Raw genomic sequence first — 23,415 nt, forward strand, 5'->3', positions numbered from 1 at the left:
GATAGACATACTTTTGAGGAAATTAAGAAGAATCATTGAGTTGGTGCACTTTATTTTTAGTAGTAGTAGTTGTTGTTGTTGTATATTTATTTTAGTTTTCATTAACTAAATTTGATTTTCATAAGTTAGGACCTTTTCTATATTTTGCTCGAGAACTAGCAAAATATTAAGTTTGGAGGTATGATAACTCTATGATATAAAGTTATTTGAACTTAATTTTGATAATAACTTAGCTTAGTTCTTGTAGTAATACATAGAAATTAGTAGATTTTATTTCATTATTTTAAATTAGTTATTTTAAGTGAGTCTATCTAATTTTAGTTAATTTCATACTTAATTTGGTGTTAATGTGAATAAGATAGTTATTATTGATTTATTTATGCTTTTGTAGGTGTTTGAAAGAAGAATTTTAGTAAAAGAAGAAGAGCAATTTTGAGGTGCAAACTTCCACTGTACATATTTTGGTATTTTGGTTATAACTTTCTTTGAAAGCTCAAAATATAGCAATTCTTATAACATTGGAAAGATAAGAGAAAAAGCCATAACTTTTATGTTTTCCACATCACCCAATTCGGCCTAGAAGGTGGTTAAAAAATCTTGTTAAATTTGACATACTGTGGTAATTTTAAAGCAATTACGATTTCTGTTAATTAATTAGGCAAGGTTGCGACTCACATTGTCTGACGAGGAAATCATAGCTAAAATTGACTTCTTCTTTCACCCAACTTGACCTAACTTCAAAGTCTATAAAAACAACCTTTCGAAAAACTTTTAAGAAGAGAAAACAAAGAAACACTAGATTAACAACTGAGAGTCAAGCCACAGAGCCATTGAAGCTAAAAAGAATTTGAAGGATTCAAGGAGATTTGGAGATCAAGAATACAACTCTTGAGTTTTTCTATCTTTTCTTTTATTCTCTTATTTTCTTGGTTTTGGTTTAATTATTTAAACTTTATTCAATGATGATATGTGACTTGATGGAGAACTGAATTTTTAATATAAGATTATGATTGAACTCATTATGTAGTTTGAATTATTTATCTCTTTTATTTATGTTTGACAGATTTAAGTTGTTTATTTTTTTCTGTTCTTAATGCTTGTAGTTGACTGGTCACCAATTAGATTGAATTGGAAGCCTAGGTTAAACTTTGACAAAGGAGATTTAAGTAAACCTTGAATAAAATAGCGTATGATCAAACACACTTAGTTGATTAGGTAGTTTGATTTGCATATAGGATAGATATACACTTATAAGCCATGCGTGGCTAAAATTAGAGCGCAAACTTAATGAATCTTTCTTCAATATAATTTGCTTAGACATATAGTAAATTAATTGGAAGAGGTATTTTTATGAAAAACTCGATAAAGACTTATAAATAATTTAAGACTCTAGGTTAGCAACTTGATCCATTAAATTTAGTTAAGAGAGAGATAATATTCAGATGAAGTATTGAGAGATATCATAATCTTAGGTCTGGTAATCACTAGAAGTTAATTTGATAATAGATTTTAGATTAGTTTTTGTTTTTGTTATTAGTTTAATAGATTCAAATCTTTCTTTTTAATTTTAATTGTTTAGATAAAATTAGGGTGTGCTAATTTTAATAGTTAGCAATAAGGATTAATTCAATTATCTCTACTCATTTCTATATTATCTTTGTTATACGTGCACTTGCATGAGTAGAAAATTGAACAATAGATGGTGATGGTTGTGTTAGGCTCAAAGCAATTGGGTTTGGAGTAAAGGTTTTTGGCTTGGTGGGTTGTGGAAAAAGAACTTCAATTGGACATTCTATTCTCTTTTCTTTTTTTTTTCAAGCAGTTGTTGAGGTTGTTATTGCTTGAATTCTAAAACCCATTTTTCTGTTGAGCTTACTCCAAATGGAGGTTTTTGTAAATAGAGGTTCAATATGGTGAAAAATGGTTTTGGTGTTGAGAAAATTGGTGCAAGTGTTGATGTTATTCTTAGTTGAAAATGAGTTTATAGATGTAATAGTGCATGGAAGGGTATTAAGGTTGTTGGTTATGGTGGAGAAATGTAGGAGTCAAACATTCTGAGGTTGTAGTAGCTTTATTGTTGTTGTTGCACCTATTTTTTTTTTGTTGGAGTTGTCTCTAAAGATCTACAAGTTAGAGCTTTAGACTTCATTTCAACTTCTCTTCCAACTATAGTTTGTGTATAACCTTATCCCATGGTAATGATCTGTTGAATTTCTTGGCCAAGTGTAAACAAGTTTTTGTTGGATCCTTAGAATAATATTATGGAAAGTCATGAGGTGTTGATCAAAATGTTCGCTGATTTGATCTATCTTGTTTTCAATCCTCAATAAGACTAAGTTTTGTGCAATTGCATTCAGAGTTTGCTAGTTCAAGACTACTTCAGCTATTGAAGCTTTCTTTTGATTTCCATGTTCATAACAATCTGTGGGATTTAGGTCTTTATGCATATGCCTTTGTTGAAAGGCCACCCAAACTTCTATCAGACACTAAGTAAAAAAAAAAGTCAATTTAACTAGTCAGCTATCTCTAATATTGAAGAATTTGCTCTCCATCTGGATTTGCTTGTGTCTCAACCTTAGGTTTTGATGGAGCTTAGTTAGCTCGAGGAGCACGCTTTTTCTTAATCCTACTTACAATGTCATCGATTCTTAGAAGCATACAAGCAATTTCTATGGCTGTCTTAAAGGTTTGTGCCTTCACAATGTATGCATCCCAAATCTAATACATGGATTTTTCAATGATTCATTAACAAAAGACTGATCAACTTGTCCCACATGCTACAAGGACATCAAAATAAATGAGAAATGCAAACAAGAAATGCTCTATCTTTAAACTTCCACTGGAGTTCACTTTCACACCTAAATTGTTAATTGTTGCAATTTTCTTCTAGAACCTTCATTAAAAGTTTACTTTTTATGTCTTGCCATCAAAGGGATGTTAGTAAGGGTGCAATTGAAGCATTTTAGTGCCAAGTAAAATGCCATACAGATGTTAATGAAACCTACAACAATGTTTTTTCTATCATACTGTTTTGTTCTCTCCTCCTCCTATATAGCAAAAGAAAAAAATAATCCTATCCAAAACTCTCGATTTTATCTCACAAGTGTCGGGCCTTCCTTTATGTACAAAAACATAGCCATAGGAGTTGAAGATATAGAGAAATCTCTCGAAATGAGTGGAATAAAGGGTCTTATAGGGATAGAATTTTTAATACAAATAGTTAAAACTTCAAATGATGGACCAAAATGAGTAATTTTTCCAACAATTCTTTTTTTAGTAAAAAATAACCATTTTGTCCTTCTCAAAAGGGCTACAAATTCCTTATATGGTTCTGAAGTGGATAGTGTCATCTGATTTAATATCTTAAGGGTAAAGTTTAGATGAAAATTACAACAATGAAAAGTTTTGGTAAATAAAGTGAAAAACTAATGAAAGTTTGAGGACCATTAATGTAATTTACTTAACGAAAAAGTACAAACATAATCATACCTTTTGCTTTTTCATGTCCACAATGGCATCAGTGTCCTCATTTATGCCAATCCAAGCATTTTCACCATTTGCATGCGATAATCATAATTTGAGAAAATAGAAACTAAAATGAGTAACTGTATCTTCAAAAGCATATAACTGTACTCTAGTAACATTCATACCTTTCCTTATAGAGTAGTCATAATTTGAATCACCTAAACCCACAATTCTATGCCAAAGTACATTGTATGGCTCCAAAGCAATAGCAGCAACTTCATAGGGCCACTATTACACAACTAGTGAATATAAACACACTAATAACTAAAAACTTAGGAAATTACACAACTAAATCTCTAAAAAGGTGGGAAATAATTTGAAAATTAAGGAAGATTAGTATTCAGAATCATATATCTCTAGACCAACCAAAGTGACGCATCAAAGTGTCAAACACCTTTTCTATTCCTTTAACAAATGAACTCTTCTACTTCAACATGGTAGAAATAGTTAATTCTATAGCACCACCACCAGGTACAAGTTTTAGATTCTTGATTATGTTTCTTGCAATAGACATGACATCTTGTAATTGAAACAAGCTTTGAAACACAATCCCATTAAGAGAGGAAGTACCACATAAATCACTTAACTTGCAAATTTCTTTCCATTTCATTTGGAAGATCTTTGCTAACACTTCTTAGCAAAACAATACAAGCTCTTAGATCTTTGCAATAAGCAATAAATGCAAAGAACTCTTTCTCAATTTTTTTAACCTTAAATAGCCTAGCACATGGGTCAACATTAGATTCTTACAGTTCATTAGGACGATCATTGTCAATTATGCACAACCAAGTATACGTATCGAACAAGCAATATAGACAGTAAGTCTAGAATCGTATCCCACAGAGATTTGCTCTTAATTTTTCACTGAGTACTAAAATTATGCCAAATTAATCTTGTTCAAGTAACTCAATTTTGTAGAAAAATAATTGCAATTAAATTTAATTAAACACTAAACTAATTAATAAAAACTAAAAATTTACTGGAGAAAGGCAGTAAATTAAAACTTAGGATTATGAGGTCATTCGACACTTTATCTGATATTAGCTTCTCTTATTATTTACATTCATGGGTGGTTTTACTAACTTAAAATCCAAAGTTATGTGCAAGTCTACGTTGAGAGGCTTGCACAAGTACCTAACTTAATTAAGTCACTATATGTCTATGGTAATCAATTAAATATGGTTCATTAAGCTAGTGTTCTAATTTGGTTACGTATGGCGATTGGTGTATGTTTATCCGAATCGCGAATCAAATCACCTACGTGACTTGAACATATAACATTCAAATCTTAGTCTAATTTAAAATTTTCCTATCGAGTCTCAATTTGATTCACAAATCAGTTAATTGTTGACTAGACAATCAAAAGCATTAAGAGCAAATTTGAATAAACAAAACTATATCCATTCATAGTAAATAAAAGAGAAACAAATCTTCAAATTAAATGTTGAAATCCACCATAATCCTAGAAAATAGTTTAGCTCATAATATCTAATTAAAACTTTATCGAAAGAAAATTAGGCTTTAATCCAAATCAAAGAAAATAAGAAAAACACAAAAATAAAACAAGAAAACTAATAGTTGAAGCTTTGTGATCTTGATTCTCTTTCAAATTCTCTTATTTTCTTGCTTTGTTTTTAGCTTTTTTTCTCCTGAGAAATTACTTGTTGCCTCCTCCAAAAAACCTCGAAAAAAAGCCCCTTAAATAGCCTCCAAAATCCCTAACTTTCAAAATCCCGTAAAATACCTATTTTGGAAAATTCGTCGAGAATTACGGCTCTTGTTCTATGTTGAAATCTAGCCTAAAAGTATTTTTAGTGTTATAATGCTGGCTTCTTAATGATTTTTCCCTATGATCCTACTTGAACTGGGAAAATTGGTAACATAACTTTGTAGCCCTATCTCTTAGATTTCCAATGGCTTAAGAATTAAATCAATTGGACGTTTGGAGTGAGAGTTATGCTCACAATACTGCATCCTATTCAATCCATGTGACTACTATACTGCTCTCAGCTCGACAGGGATTTTGACCATGATTCTATCCAAACTAGGTAAAGTGATAAACATATATATGTTGTTGCCCTTCCCCTTATCTTTTTATTGGTCTAAAAATCATCTCATTTGGAGTTCTATAGAAAGAGCTATAGTCAAAATGCCATAACATGTTTAGAAAATTCTACACTTAATCATCCTTGCTCTGTTCGCCTCCATAAAGTTTTATGCACTTGTACACCTTCCAAACAAAGACTAAATTAGCGATGGCTCAAATTAGGACTTTTAACATAAAGTTGAGCTACAATTACTAAAATTAAAATATTTCAATATGTATTAAACTTAATAACAAAAACCTTAAAAAACTACTTAAAATTACTTACAAATACAAGGATTTAGCTATTTTTAATAATCAAAATGTGGCAAAATAACTTATATCATAGAATTACCAATGATTCTCAATAATAGCTTCGAATGCCCTAGCAATTCTATTATTATTTGTCTTTCTCACCCTCCTAATTGCACTAACGCCAACCCAACCTTACTAATATAATGGCATGCCAAATGACTAAGTCGATTTTCTATAATCACTAAGTCTAACTTAAATTTCAGAATTTGCATGCAAGGGTTTTCAATGCATTGTTCTTCCATTTTCAATAGGACTTCCCAATCTTCTTCTTTAACCAACTCAGCATTTGTTTGGTTTTCCTCTTTCTTATACTCAACAGGACAATCAAGAAGAATAATACGTGGGTTGACAAATTACATAAATTTAAAAGCCCAATATCTGTTTATTCTAGCTTAAATAAATCATATAAATAGAATAAAACCCAACATCTGTTTATTTTACCCAAACAAATCACATAAATAGAAAAGCACAATATTTGTTTATTCTGACTTAAACAAATCACATAAATAGAATAAGCCCAATATTTGTTTATTTTTATATCAAGAGAACAAAAAACAAGCAACCCAATTTGTCATAAAATCATAGAGCCTAATTAATAATGAATGCAAAACAGTTTAATCGAACCAGCTCAAAAATCCTTTAATACATTGAGCCTAAATAATATAAATGGCTTAAGTATGAGATAGACAGTAACTTAATTAAAAAGTAGTATCATGCTCCAAGCATGTAAACAAAAATCTATTTGTTTCAACAGACGAAATACTCCCAGACATATGTTATATAAGATTCAAACAATTTTTAAATTTGATAAAAATATATATCAAAATTGCATTTGATTCATAATTCTCTAAATAACTTTTAAAAAATATTTTAGAAATATATAAAAAATTGTAAATATACAAATTTTAGAACTACACATCAAATATGCTAGCTAAGGATTATTCTAACTCTGATACTACATGTTAAAATTCCCTAACACATATATATATATATTTATATGTACACATATAAAAATACTAAACCACAACGAAAGCAAAAATAAATAAGTATTGAAAAATATCAACTACTTTCAACAATAGCAATGTACTTTCGTTCGTTGGTGAAAGATTTGGTAGCCAATATTTGATATTTTATCAAAATTGGAACTTTTCACCATTACTAACAAGAGTTCTAAACAAGAATAATTATGATAGATTAACTTACCAAATACTCATCCAAGTAGGATTATAACACTAATCTCCAACTATAGCAAACATCAAGCTTTTTTTCACGAGTTTTTCAAGTTTTTCCTTTATGAGTTCTTTCAACCCAAATAGCAATTCACAATGATGGTAATAAGATGTTTTTAAAAACTTGGTTTATATTAGGAACCATAGGTTTTCTTTTATGAGCAAAACTCCTCCCATCAAAGACTTAAGTGCTTCCTCCATTACCATTCACATATATTATCAGATAATGGATTTTTAAAAAAAGATTCTTATTATCTTTTTACAAAAACTAAAATATCAAAAAAGATTCTTATTATCTTTTTACAAAAACTAAAATAAAATTTTAACCTCGTTGCCCAATTTGTAAATAAAAGTAAAGTACAAAGTTTTATACAAGAAAAAAATAACGTTACATTGCTATTCAAGAAAATATCATACCACAAAAGATTTATGTGAAGTTTACCAAAAAATAATAACTTAAGCAAAATAATCATTTAAAGAGACAACAATGATTAGGAGATAAAAACCATCTAAATTATTGTTGCCACTTGCCATGCACATTCTCCACAAATCCATGTGCAGAACAATTATCAATTGTCTCAAAAGTTTAAACGGATAGAAGTATTTAAATTCATAAGATTATAACTTACGTTTTAGCTTTTTTCCATTTAATTTCCTCCAAGAGCATTGGGTCTATTCTCTTCAAAGACCCTCGTGACTGGGACCAACCTTTTTTTCATCTTTCAACATTAGTAGCCTTGAAATTTCCAAATGTCTTGATTTCGGATGGTCCAAAAATATATCATGTAGTGCTTGACCAATAAATTTTAAGATAAGAAAAGTGGTTGTTGATGTAGCAGTGAACAGACCTAATGTCGGAGTTGATTGTGAAAGGAGGGGTGTTTTGGCACAGCTGAAGCAAAGTAATCGCACCTTGCAATCTTTAGAAGCTTTAATTTTCTTTTCTTCCACCAGCATTTCTTGCATTATAATTTCCAACAAAATGCTTATATCTATCTTTATGAATATTTTTATGCATCAGCTGCTTCACCTCAAGGAGATTCTTTGACTAGCAAGGATTGGAGTGATTGATTTAACGGGAAGGTTGTGATTGATTTAAGCCATATATATAACTCAACAACAGCAAAGAGTATATATATAGTAGCTCTTAAATTCTATCAATTCTCTTTGAAAAATTCTATACAAATAGAAAAATTTTAAGTTGTGATTGTTTGTGTGATTTTGTTCTAGACTAATGTATTAACTCCTAGTTTTAATCTTATAAGGTTACTATACCTTTCGCATTTAATATTTGTATAAGATATTAATTTACTATTGTCAAACTTAATTTGTTAAATATATTCAATCAAAAAGATTGTCGTACAGTAAATTAATTATAGAAGGATCACGTCAAGTCGGATAAATTTAATTGATATTTTTAAAATTTTAATTTAGTGCAGTTTGTTTTTTTTAATTTTTTATTTATTTTTTAGTATTAAATATATTATGTTAGTATTTTTTAAATTCTAAATTTATTATAAACTTAAGTTAAAAAATTATGTAATAATAAAATAATTTAATGATCTGAGGTACCCCAACTAGGAAAATCCTATATGGAGCCTCGTATGAGCTGGGTCAGGCTCGCGAACAGGCCTAAAATGAGCCCAGCCAAGTTCAAATATTTTAACATTTGGTTCTGCGGCTCACAGTTCCAATCAAGTTTGCAACCTTTAATAGGATTTTATTTATTTATTATTTATTTAGGATAATAGTATTTTTCATTAACATTTATTTATAGTTTATCAGTTAAGATGAGATATTACCAATTTATTTTATGATTTCTTGAGAGTGTTTGCTTTATATAAAAACTAAACTCTCTAATTAAACTTTATAATTAAGTTAAACTTAATTAAAATTTTCAAAAATTGAATTCCTTCGAAAAACATTTTTCTTTACTTCTGTTTTTTCGAATTGACACATAACATATTTTTAATATAAGAGTTTTGGGGTCAATCTTTAACTTAGCCTCAATCAAGTTTCGAACTCCTTATTTGAGGTGATTAGGATTTAGTGTGTAGTGCACCCATGGATTAGTACATAGCAAAGATTAATGCCAAATTTACGATATACTATGGCTTCATGCATATTGAATGTTATCACGGTTTATATTTGATAGTACTATCGGTGTATAATTTTAATATAGTACTATTTGTGAATCAAGTGTTACCATATTGTTAATAAATAAATTTAAAAGTTAAAAATTTTCAAGAAATATTAATATCCTTAAAAAAATTTATTTAGAAAAATTTTGAACTTTTACCTTTTTACATAGATGATAAGGCAATTAATAATATTTAGAATTTATACATTGAAAATGTATCAAATTCGTCAAAATATTTGAGAGGTCTCTATACTTGTGTAATTTGTTCAGTTTAGTCTCTCTACTCCAATTTGAAGTAACTTAGTCACTTGATTTTAAGAATTATTTTAATTTAGTCCTTTTTCCCAACGACATTCAATTTAGCCATTAAATATGATGATGTCAATGCCACGTCAGTATTGATGTGTCACATATTTGTTAATGTGGCGATGTGGGATAAAGGCATATGGCATGTTAATAGGCTACCATGCTAACATGGCAATGCCATGTCAACATTGAGACTTAAGTTGCTGATGTGGCACCACCATGAGATTAACACTTCACTCTTTTCTTTTTCAAAATATGATATGCTCTTGTTAAAGTTCGAATCCAAAACTTCTAGTAAGAATATTAATCTCTTTACCATCATGTCTAAAGCCTTATTTTTATTAATTATAAAAAAAAAGAAAAGGTAGACAAAGAGAAGGGAAAGAAAAAATAAAAAAAAAAGATGCTTTTATAACTAGAGATTTGGGTAGTGTAAAAAGACTCCAAAACGATGTAATTTTTTTTTTAAAAAAACAAGAGTAAAAATGAGTATAAGTAAGGTTTTAGGCATAATGGTAAAGGGTTTAGTGTTTTTACTAAAAGTCCTAGGTTTGAACCTTAACAAGAGCACATTAGATTTTAGAGAAGAAAAGAGTGACATGTCTATCTCTTGGCATGCCACATGGTAACCTATTAACATGCCATGTGGCTTCAACATGCTTTAAAAGATGACAAGGCATTGCCACATAAGTATGCCTTTATCCCACATCACCACTTCAGCAAAAATATGCCACGTTAGCAATTGGCGTGGTGCTAATGCCATCATATTTAATAGCTAAATTAGACGCTGTCAAGAGAAAAGACTAAATTAGAGTAATTTTCAAAATCGAGAGACTAAATTGTTTCAAATTGGAGTAAAGACATGGGTATTGGGATCTCCCGTATTTTGAGCATATCAAATTATATAAATCCTATATATAAACATGCATAAATGTGAAAATATATCTCAAGGATGAAATTTACAATTTACAAATGACATCATATTCCAATAATTATTCTTAGTTTATTACTTTAAGTTAACAGTGCACTGACTTAATCTTTGCCTTTAGGAGAAACATTGGAAAAGAGAAGAAGAAAAAAGGGTAGATTGACTAGTTAGTTTTTCTGGGAATAAGTCATAAAAACAGAGGTTTTTTTTTTCTTTAAAAGATTGCTACCTATCCATGGAGGATATGATACATAAAAACAGAGGTTATTCCTCTTTAAATTGCATTTGTAAAATTGCCAATTGGTTAATAGAGAGAATTAGTAATAGTCAGCAGAAGATAGAGAACAACTATTCCTGATATCCCCACACATATACTTGGTTATTAGGAAAATCTCCAACAAGGTGCTTGCCATGTTCCAAGAACAGTTCCATAAAGACAGTTGGAAATATTTTTCAGCTGCAACATAAATGATTTTACATCTCATGTAATTACCATAATCCAATGAGTTCCTACAAAATGCAGCCTAAAATACATTGGAAATTAGGAGAAAGAGGGAGGGGATGAAGTGCTGTGCTATCTCTTTTTGTTTATCTACTATGTAGTTTTTGATGACCTAGTACTACTAGCAATAATATACACAAAGGAATAATACTACAAAAGAAAGGCTAAGGCAAACGAACGTTTTCTTCCTCTTCAATCTCGTTATCATCTCCTTGAGTGGAACACAAAGGAGATGAAGGTAAAGAAGAAACAGCAGAAGAATAACTAGTGGAATCAGAACAAGAAGTAGGATTAAGACTCACAAGCAGATCGATAAAGGCACAGATTATGAATCCATGATTGGTCTTGCCATTCACCTTCAAATACCACCCCAACAACTCTTCCAAGATCTCCCAATCTTTCAGCCCATGCGTCTCCACCATCTCTTCCATGGACTTCCTAAAGTCAACGTACGGATCAGCGGACTCCATAGCTAGAACTACACTTTCTTTGAATGGAAGTCCTCCGGTTTTGGCCTCTTCCAAGATCGAACTAGTGTCACCACCAGGCTCGAAGAACAGCCTCTCTGATCGCACGCCCCGTACAACCATCTCCAATGACTCCCCATCGAACTCCTGATCTGACTCTGTGGAAAAGCTTGCCGACTCCGGGGAGTTTGTGAACCATGACTCCGGCGTTTCAACCCCGTCGATGGGTTCAAAGAACACTGAGTTGACAGTCTTGAACACATCATCTCCTGCTCGGAAGGAAAGGGTCTTGGGGTGCTTGCATGAGGGCCACTGCCAGGGCTCCCTTGCTTCTTTGTGCTTGAATAGAGCAGGGAGCTTCATTTTCTTGCCCATTAAAATGGGTTTTCTCTTCTTTCTTCTTGGTTTGGTTTGTGAGTAGCTGTGTCTTTTAGGTTGTTGGGGTATTAATGGGAGCAGATAGAGTTGAAGGACTAAGTTTTAGAGGAGAGGTGAGGAGATGAAAGGGGAGATGGAAAGGAAATGGCGTGCAGGTAGGGCCTATCATGTGTATATTAAATATTCAAGTTTGTCGAATTCAATAGCATTTAATGTCCACCCTCAGAATAACAAAACATAACAGTATTTTTGGCAACTTCAGTTTTATATTTTGTTCAACTCATATTTTTATGCTAATTATAAATAAAACTGATCATTTATATACTCTAGCTGTTCCCTTTATGTTGTAACTGAAGGGCACATACCATATTTTAAAAAGGATTAATTAGAAGTCTAACCTACATGGTAGAAAAGATACTGGCTTGGCTTGTTATAAAACATTCAGTGTATTTTTGCTTTGAGAAACGAAATAAAAAAAAGATATGGAGCATTAAAATAGAGAGAAAATAATTATTTTATACTTTGGTTTATGTAATGAATAAAAAATTATTTTAAAGATATTTAGTTAATTAAATTTTTTTTGACTATTTCTGATGGTTGGTAATAGTCATTTTAAAAGGATCTTAGGATTGTGTATTCCTATTCCATAGGAATGATAACGGTGGGTAGGTTTTTACTCACTCAAAACCTAACTCCGCTCTATGATTTAATATTCAATCTCAAGTCGAGAGAAACATTTATAACTTAGCATCAAACTCTACTGGACACGAAATTTATTTTAATGAATGATTTTAATATAATTTTGGTGAAAAAAACATTTTAAATATAAATTACATGTTAATTAATTATGAATAAATACAGTGTAATAAATATTTCTATATATAAATAAAAAAAATTAACTAGACAATAAAATATATGATTTTTTATATATACCCACCTTAAACCCACCTCGGCTCATCCTTATATCAAGTTAGGACAATATGAAACTCCTCTGAATACATGTCATTTTCCCATCCTAATTTTCAGCACATTTTAAAGAACATGAAATCAATGGGTTTTGGAATAACCATTGTTCGAACCATCTTTCAAAAAAGAAAAATCATTTTTTGAACTAAATACATGTTTCAATTTGTTTGAATTTAGAATATAAGTAGAATAGAATAATCGTTCAATACAAATAAATACGTAACGAGTGTTCTAAAAGTACATTTTAAAATGTTATTTATAATAATATTTTTGCATTAATACAATTGTTGATAATTAATGTGATAATTTCTCATGACTTTGAATGAAAACATGATTAAGACCTTCATAAGTGCCTTACAACAGATAAAACCTAAAAACAAAAAATTTTCGTAGAAAAAATTCAATCGAAACAAAAAAACCCTAACATATTTTTTGTAGTGATTATCTCCACACAAGCCATTTAAAACTAAAATGACGGTTCTTATGCTGTGAGGTGAAAGGCGATACAAGCATAATAACTCTGTTAACCCTTCATATTAGATATAAGGCAATGTGTTTATTAGTAGTAGAGTTTTGCAAGTGTAAAATGGCTTTTGACTTTAGACCCTTTTTGGTTATTATACTACTTTAGAAAGGACATAATGGGTATTTCGAATAATTCAATGTTTGTGGAAAGAAATGGAAAAATCAATAGAAGATATTATTCATGTGAGTTATTAAAGAGCAACGGTTGAATCACACACACTTGTCCTTTCTCATAAATTAAGAGGGAGAAGATTGAGACATTGAAAGATAGTCTCATTTATGAGGTTTGCTTTGCTTCCATGTTCCTCCTTATTCTGTCCCATGACTCATGCCAATTAAATATTCTGCCAAATAAACCCAAAAAGCATAGCACGAATCACCATTCCTGCTCCTTTAACCCACTCCTTCTTTAACCTTCGAATAAGTAATTTACGTTCATGAGCGTATATCATTTTGGTTTTTAGAATTTAAAAAGTAATTTATTGATTTTATGTACTTCCAATATTATAACGAAATAATCCTTTTATTAATATTTTTATTAAATATGATTGTTAAAAATCAACTGACCTTCCGTGTCAAACACTTGATAAACACATGTAATTAATTATATATATATATATAATTACTATCTCAGCACTGCAAAAATCCAAGGAAAAGGAAATAATCCTCCATAAGCCAAAGCCCAAAGACTTATAAAATATTTTTCCCACTCAAACTCTTTTCCAAACACAATCCTAATCTTCAAGCTCTCAGAAAAGCCAAAATCAATATTTCTGCAAGAGAAATACTCAAAATGTTCTGCTAATTGAAGAAGGGTTTTACCATGAATATGCTCATATAGTCATCACAAAGGCTTTCCAGGGATAGCATTATCCAACTTTGATAACCTACTCCACGGCCCAAATTTTGAAAGTTCTAAGGCCCATAGACTGCGGAGAAAATTTAAATCATTTTAAAAAAGTTTCAAATAATTTTTCATCAATAGTTGACCATTGCCCCGTTTTTAATTATTGGGATTACCAACAAGCATAGTTTAATACTTTTCTTTTTAACAACAAATATAACCGACACTTTTAGTTAATGTTTTTCAAATATGAAAATTAATATAAAATTTCAATCTAGTTTTCTCATTGGTGGAATTAGTTCGGACATTTAAGAGAAATCTTTCCACCAAAAATTGATTAATTATATGAAAAATTTTCTCAAAATTTCCAACCTAAGGAAAATCAGGCAAATTTGCATGTGTCTATTCACTTATTTTCAAAACTAATTATTTCATGGATTACGTCATGGGACTACTCCTATGATACTGATCCTCACTCTGGAGCTTCGAGGGTCATTCGGACATTCAAAACAAAATGGTGGGATAAATTCAATGACAGAAAATATAATCTCCAATATCTGCTGACATGGTTCGAAAAGAATCCAAAATTATGCAAAAATCTTCAGACTTCATAGAAAAATGTCAGATTTCTTCAAGCCAAGTCAAATGCCAGTGCAAAACTTGCCCAGGCCAAGACAAAAACTGAATACAAAAGGATCATGGTTGAAATGCTTAGCTCCTTAGATTCAGAAGAAGAACAGGAAGAAGAAGGCACTACTTCATCCAACACCACTGCTGACCTTTCTCAAGATGAAGACTATATTCCATCAACAAGAAAGAAAAATAAAAAATGAGTATAGTAGTAGACTCCCTCTGGCAAGGCACCAGATAGCCCGAGGAACTTACCAAAAGACATTAAAAAGACGACTGCCCGTAAAATTCTATGAAAATTATGCTGATAACAAAAGGTGATAAAAAGTAAAAGAATCTGCACCGACAGACATCAGTAAAAGCAACATCCACCAACAAACAACAGTAAAAAGCAGCACCGACATATAGTAAAAGATCACAAGAAAGAATCTGCACCGACAGACAATAGTAAAAGCAACATTCACCAACAAATGCAAATGTAATTCAAAACAAATGAAATTCAAATTCATACCATGATCTGATTGGTTTTTGGCTGAGAATTGGAGGGTCTTCCCTTTTTATTTCTTTTCCTTTGTCCTTCCGATCTCTTAATTTGGGTAGTATTTTGTCCTGAAAAGGGTGAAACTGATATGATATCAGATATTTTGTAAGAGAGAAATAATTTTGGGGCTTTTTAAGTGTCGGTGATTTATTCTGGGTAGTTTCCTTAGTAACCACATTCAGAATAATATGGTTTTTCTTCTGAAGATGGCTTTTTGGTTTTCTTTCTTGTTTTTCTTTTGTGGATTATTCAATTTTGGTGGTATGATTTTCCCTGTAAAAATTCTCTTGTAAGAAAATCAGGTAATGAATTTGACTCTCCTTTGATATATTCAATATCAAAATCGAATATGCTTACAATTACTTGCCATCTAGCAAAAATCTGTTTTGATGTAATGTTTTGTACTTTTTTTGTAAAACTTTTTTGGCAGATTTACAATCAATACGCAAAAGAAATTTTTAATTTAATAAATCACTTTGAAATTTTGAAATGCATAAAACAATTGATAAAATTTCCTTTTTTATAGTACTGTAATTTTACCTGGCTAGAGTCTAGTGCCTAGAAATGTATTGAACTATTTGCTCTTTTTTCTTTTTGAGTTGTATAAGTATCCCACCATATCATAGTTCTAACGCGTCCATTTTAACTATTTTGGGTGCATCAGGGTCTGCTCGGTGTAAGCATGGGAGTTCTTTTACATGTTTTTTTATTTGTTGGACTATATTAGGAGTATTTGTCCATGGAATAGGATTTTTTTTAAGTCTTTGATATAAGGGAAAGGGAACAACATAGTTATTTAAAGTTATTAAAATCATCGCATTACAATATTAAAAGTACAAGGAGTAATAAGTTTTTTTTTTAATTATAGAAACTAAAATGATATGCAACTCAAAAATTGAGGATCGTCAAATTGATTTACTCCCTTTCGACCATTAGATTTGCATCCCATTTATTTACTAATTTGGATTTAGGACACTTCTCGATCCTTAATTACATCTTTTTTCACATAATTTGACATATTCAAAACACCATTCAAATATTGTCAACAGCTGGCGCAAACCCCTTCTTTCTTTTTCCATTTTCGTGAAAGTTGAAGAATGATTATTTCATTCCATCCTATTCTTTGTTCCTTCCTTATTCTTTTGTTTAGTTTATGAAATGGTCATTTCAAGAGAAGTTGGAGTAACTATTATTAATCCCCTTAGTAACAATTATTCCACAAGCCACGGAACAAATTTAAAATATTTTGGACAAAAATATCCTTAACCATTTTGTCAAATTACTACCCTATATATAATAAAACCTATCACTAGCAAAAAACTTTCCATTTTCCTCTTTTTCTTTCTCTCTACTTTGTCTGCCACTCCATTTCTCTCTCTAAATTTCATCTATCGTCATCGTCTTTCGACAGATTCATAATATCGGCCACGGGGAGCACCATATCAGTGCTCCATTATGTCAACCGTATCTCAAATGATCAATCAACAAAGTGAAAAGAAAAAAAACCATAATATTTAAAAAAAACTTTGAACGATTTACAAAAAGTCAAATAAGTTCTTTTTTTTTATTATATTCGATTAAATTTTTATACTTTTATTTTAAATCAAACAAACTTTCATAACTAACATTTGACTAACACCTGCTAGTAAAAATGACATTTATCATTTTATGCCATGTGGGACTAATATGTTATTTTGACTTGTTATAGTAAATATTGACATGGCATATTAATGTAACATAATGACATGGTCACGTGACAATCTTATCTTCCACTACAGTAAGCCAACATGCCATGTCAACATTATGTGGATATAAATGATATATGTCATTTTGATTAATGATAATTAATTAGTTAGAAAATCCTATTTAGTCTAAAATAAAAATATAAGGACTTTATTGAATATAATTAAAAAAATAAAGGTTTATTTGAACTTTTCGGCATAATTCAAGGGTTAGAAAATATTATGCCAAAATAAAATGAAATTAAACTCAATAAAAATATTTTAATTTTTAAAACTATGAAATTAGAGAAATAAATAAAAATAAATAATTGTATTAAATTTTTAATCAAAATTTATTAATATTGTGAATAAATTATTAAAAAATTAAACATTTTAAATTAAAAACCTTAAATTATAAGAAAGGGTATTTTTTGGTCTTTTTATTACTTATTCCTTTATTATTTGAGAACTAACTTTTTAACAAAATATTGAAATAATATCAGAATGGTAATTCAATTTCATTAACCAAACTATATAATAATTATTATTACTCTCATGAAATAGCTGTTTCTATCGGATCTGAAAATCAAACGTGTCCATAACAATACAAATGATATAAATTTAAAGGAGGGTAGCTTGTATTTCTTTAGTGGCAGTCCGTGTAGCAAATGGATGCAAGTTTTCAAACGAAATGAGTTAAAACTTGTATAAAAACAATTAAATGAAAATTAATTTTGAAAATCAAAATCAATAGATTAATAGAATTTAATTAGAAAATTAATAATATGGAAAAAGTTAATTGAAAATGTTGTATGCATCCAAAATTTGATAAATAATATTAATCAATGTAAATTTATCATAACTTTTAGTAAGAATACATATTTAAATAAAATATCAAAACTTATTCAATACTTTTTTAAAAAATTTATATGCTTTATCTGTGAAACAATGTATTAGAATCTATTGGTTTGAGTTTATTATTTCATAATTTTGAATAAAAATCTCACGCACTTGATTTCATAAGCTTTTTCTACCTCTTGCTCACGAAATGCACACTCCCAAAAACATTTCCAAGTTTCACCAAGCCTTATTACTCAAATATAAAATATGAATAATTATACCACTTATGTAAATAATGAAAAATACATATATAAACATTTATTTTTTATACACCTCTATTTAAATTCTAGTCTATTTTTCACATCAAAAACTATATTTCTGAATGTTGATCACTAGCAACGATATTAGGGATGTAGAGGATGTAGAGGGTTCTCTTGGTAAGGAAAGAAGAAATGTCACAAGAAATGAGATGCACCAGAGACAGTAAAGAGAAAGATTAGAGTAGTCATTGAAATGTTAAATACTTTATGATAAGCGATGAAAAATACAAATTACGGAACACGTGGAGAAAGTGTAGTGCCAAAATAGGGTTGAGAATATGATGGAAAGAGTTGAGTAGATAGAGAATATTTGGAAAAAGCTTAAATAAAGTTTTTAAAAGGAAATCTGGTGAATTTCTAATGTGTCTCTTGAATTGCCAAGCTCTTATATATATATATATACACCAAGTAGGAAATGATTTTTAGCAGTGGTAGGGTAGAAAGTGCTTATTGCATATTATGGAAAAATTACGTTTAGGCAGAACGTGTTCTTTATGGAAGACTCATGATGGGAAGAGCACGTTCATTATAGAAATGATATGTTCGCTCACTACTTGTGTGTGTGTGTGTGTGTTGAGTAGCAGGGGGATATTTTGGTTTAATGACATAATGGAGCTTAGTGACGTGTTTTCTTGAGAAAGAGGGAAAAGGTTAAGCCTGTGTAACTCAAGATAATGTTAAAAGGAAAACTTGTTAAAAGGAAAACTCCTTAACGTAGTAGTAGATTTAAAATTTTATATGAGAGGTGATTAAATGATAATCATATAAAATTATAAATTTATATATTTCAAATTTTTTTACTTATATTAATGATAATAATAAATTAAAAAAACTGAAAGACGGCCACCATTTTAACTTTGCCATTGCTTTAACTACATTCATATTTGAGTCATAAAATCAAGTTTTCTAAAACATCATAAACCTGAAAATAATTCAAACTTTTTTATTCATTTTAAATTTCTTTAACAGATATCCACATGACATTGCTGTTCTATACTAATAATTTTATAAAACAATACTTAAAAAAATAATAATACATTAGTCAACATCAGGCATGTGCATATCAAAAACTGTCAGCCAAATGGATCAATAGATAAGGGTTACTCTGATTTGATTCTAAATATCTTAGCTAGAGTAGACAATTTCGGCTGTCGGAAGACTCTTTATATGACAACCATGGCACTCCATAGGGTGAGAGATGTTCTCGTTGGCTGATCTGTTGCGTCCAATGCTGGCACGTTGAGCACGGGGCCCCTGGATGTTGCTGCATTTCCTGTAAAAAAAAACCCTTCCTTTGCCACCATGAGAGGCTAACACTGGGGCCCGGTGGGGTACCGTGAACAACGACCACACAGGGAATCCAGAAACAATGACTGGGAACGCCATGCCCATGTGCTTTCCTTTGGTAAAATGTGGATAAGCGTACTTCCAGCATTTCAATTATATATCTGTTACATATGTTTGGAGCTTTTCATTTTTCCCTGTTTCCTATTTATGAAAATAAAGCAATGACTAATGTTACAGTTATAGCTATTCAATTTCAACTATATTACATGTGGACTGCAATGCTTTTTTCATGCAAATGCAACTTTTTATCTTTTGGCTTTATCGTTTGAGTTTGTATGGAATTCTACTTTTATTCCTTTTCTTTTGTTTGAAATGTTAGGGTAATATTTTATACAATTTTATATAAATAACATTTAAATTAACTTTTAAGGTATTCAAACTCAAGATAATTTAAATATAAGATGATCTGAATCTGAAGTAATTTAAACTCGCAACAGTTAACGAACACCGGTCCAACATTTGGCCACATTTGTACTGCTTGTTCTTTGACCTGGTGCCAAGAAACACGTTTAATTTTATGCCAATATTATTTTTGTTAAACGATAACGGCAGACACCTATCCTTTTAACTAGCCGTATTGTTTGATATTAAATTTCATTCTTGGGATTTTCCAGTTCAAACAAAAATGATTACGCTTCAATCAACTTTCCAGAAGAAATTGCACAGTAGCTCATTGGATTGGGAATCTTGTTCGAATTTGGCCCAACCAGAAGAAAGTTCCCCCCCACAGATCAGCCACCTCTCCATATGCTATCTCTAATTGAAAAGATGAGTTCTCAATAGAGTAGCCTGCTCCTACTCAGTCTGTGGGTAAAAATAAGAGTGAAATTTATCTTCGCCGGTGCAAATGAGTGATCCCTGGTTTCGGTCTATGGGATCATAATATCATCCCACAGTCCCAATAATGTTTTGGTTGAAGAGAAAATGGTTGGAAGTGATCTGTTGTGTCACACTGTCTCCTTTGTACCAGATTTATCATTGGCTGAAAGGCATCTACGAAAGCACATGCTCCGTCGACTCTCTATCATTGGCGACTAGCTCTCAAACTTGGCCCTTGTGGCATCTCACTAGCTACCTTGCTTTAATCTAATGGATGCGACAAACATCTTTGTACACAAAGCTGTGGTAGGAGGATATGGCCAACAAAATAAGGTGCCATGATTTGATATATCGCATAACGTAGCACATCAGGATACTTAATTCGTCATTGTTTCTCAACAGATATACACAATATTCCAAAACTAAATTCAAGATTTTTTTTTCCTTGGAATATTAATGAACGAAATTATTTGTCACAAGCATTGAGCTTCAGAGCTCCTCTTTTCTTCCTCCTTACAGGCAGTGAAAGCTTGAGCAATTTGGATATGAACGTTAATGATGAGAGACATCTATAATTGAATGATGGTTAGTCAATATCAGAACCAATAATGGAGCTTCTGAAATTCCTAGCATGTGGATACATTATTCTGGTACTTGATTTTCTCATGCTTATTTACTAGTTTGAACTTAAATGACTAGGTTCACTTATTTATTGGTTTCAGCCTCTGACTTCAGTTACATTTCTTTTTATCGTGTTCTTTTTAGTTCCACTTTTTAACTTCATTTCAATTCTTTGCTATCCTTGTCAGCCTTCACCAGGGATGAATCCAGGATTATGGTCAATGGGACCAAATTTCTGAAAGAGCATTTGGTTATTTAGTTATTGATAGTTTTGGCGAAGGGTTTGGACTTGAGTCCTTCTTTCACCAATTACGTTTGTTCTCTTGATAATGTTGCCTTGTTTCACCAATTACTACTCCTTAATTATATGTTGTGGCAGAAGGGTTCACTTACCACTAAAAGCTTACATGTTGCAAGCGCGGTGTAAAATTATTATAGGAAGTTCAACGTTTGAAAGTAGTCTTTTTCTGATCTAATTCATGACTGCTTAGGGCAACTTCTCTAAAAGTGGCCTGTTGTAACAAAATAGCCCTTTTTACTATAGAAAAAATGAAAAAGCAAATCATAAGTTTTGGAAATTTCTCTTAGGTGGATCATGCCAGAGAAACCCTTGTAAAAAGCCACAATTTTGTTTTATATATGTTGTGCTCTCAAGTCGTAATTTCAGTCTCTCATCTTTCATTGCCATCTCTGATCTGCTGATTAAAACCAGTGCAGTAGATAAAAGATGGTGTTGCAACACTTTTAGTTTCCACCAAGCAGGCTCAAGTCAAATATAGAAAGAGCCGCCCGCATCATTTATTTCCTTATGGGTTTTGGCCTTCAAGATGAAGCCGCTTGTACGGATTTTAGACAACATATAAAATGTAGGCATTTGGCATTTGATTTGGTATTTATAATTGTTTGTATGATCAGTTATAAAAGTTCAATGTGAGCAGAAATACAAAGAACCATCGAAAAGCATGAGCAATTGTTTCTACAATAGAGTCTTCACAATTTTCTGCCTTGTAAAAGTTAAAAGTTGGCACAATGGATGCAGGGAAGAAGGGGCCTATAATGTTAGTTCTGCTGAGATTTGATTTCAAACTCAAATATAAAAATAATCAATAAATTAAAAATATAGTGCGGTAAAAAAATAAACTAGCATTTAATAAAAAAAAAACAGTCAAATCTTACAAGATCAACGTTGTGTTTTTCATGTAACTTTCAAATTAATTATAAATATTCATAAATTTAAAAGTTACATACTTTACTCTAGATATCATAATCAAGAGCCAATTAAATCAAAATCTTTACTTCTTCACCTTTAGGATTTGTCAAATCTTCAGCCATCCAAGTGTTTGGTCTCTAACAGTAATTCACACAATGACCGAATAAGACCTTATCAAAGGTTAGATTTTTTTACTTGTGCTAGCAAGTTTTATTTCTAAAACAAAGAAACTAAATATTCTTACTGAATCTTATTTTTTTCAAATAAAGAAAATTATTTTCTTTTCTTGTTTTATGAAGTGGCTGAAAAGTGGTTAGAGGTTTAGAGTTTTAGTTTACTAATATAATATATTTATATAGCCAAACTAAGTTGTAACCCTAAATACAACAGTTATGTTTTAATTTATTAAGTCTCTCAGAACTTAATTAATTTCTCACTTTAATTTGATCTTTTCTAATTAAGTCCAACTTAATTGATTATCCTTATTTAATCTCAGTCATGTCACTTAATGTGTGAAACCCATTAAGCTTTTAACATGTTAGCAATATATTTAAATCCTAGTCAAATATCAATTTGATAATTGATTTATATTTATAGATCATGAGTGGCATCTAGCAATACATCACGACCACCCAAATGTTAGGGAGTCAATTAAAGAATTTGACAATGCCCTTTAGTGATAAGCCTCTCAATGCAATATGGTCCTTTCATTAAATATTTCGGATATGTCATTAAGCATGGCTCGGTGTCTACTTATAGCATTCTATATTAGTTTTCATAATTCATGACAAACCTTATGAATTTAGGAAACTAACTTTCCTCAAATTCAATTTCTCAAATTCATCATGCTTTGACCAAAGACTTTATACAAGTTAATCAAGAATTGTTAACAAGTGAGAAATATCCCCTCATATCACTTGGAGTGATGAATCCTCTCTTGACCACTTATGCACCTTCACATGCTTCATAGCATACTCAAAAACCCCCTGTTTAGGCATCTACTCGTTTCCAAACTCGTAGGAGTGAAATTAAAGTATGTCATTCCTCGTTCAAGATAACTTGGTATCTCAAGTCTAAGGACTAGTTGCATAACTATCATATAAGAACATATTCTATAGAGACTTAAGTGAAATACCAAATGGAGTTCTCATAGTAGGT

The 23,415-nt window shown here is 30.7% G+C and overlaps 1 protein-coding gene and 1 pseudogene across 1 annotated transcript; both read right to left on the reverse strand.

Moving 5' to 3' along the window:
• Positions 1-2,526: 2,526 nt before the first annotated feature.
• LOC110426056 (T-complex protein 1 subunit gamma-like) lies at positions 2,527-6,276 on the reverse strand (annotated as a pseudogene).
• Positions 6,277-10,940: 4,664 nt separating this feature from the next.
• OFP13 (ovate family protein 13) lies at positions 10,941-12,011 on the reverse strand. The gene has a single exon (XM_021440938.2). The coding sequence runs from the start codon at positions 11,868-11,870 to the stop codon at positions 11,193-11,195; it is 678 nt and encodes a 225-aa protein (XP_021296613.1). The 5' UTR covers positions 11,871-12,011; the 3' UTR covers positions 10,941-11,192.
• Between the last annotated feature and the right edge of the window lie 11,404 nt (positions 12,012-23,415).

This window comes from Theobroma umbraticum, unplaced genomic scaffold (assembly GCF_002168275.2).
Source record: "Theobroma umbraticum cultivar Fairchild unplaced genomic scaffold, ASM216827v3 scaffold_12.1, whole genome shotgun sequence".
NCBI classification, from domain to species: Eukaryota; Viridiplantae; Streptophyta; class Magnoliopsida; order Malvales; family Malvaceae; genus Theobroma; species Theobroma umbraticum.

Excerpts from the sequence above, each read along its gene's own strand:
- OFP13 (XM_021440938.2), bottom strand. The coding sequence starts at position 11,870 with ATGGGCAAGAAAATGAAGCTCCCTGCTCTATTCAAGCACAAAGAAGCA.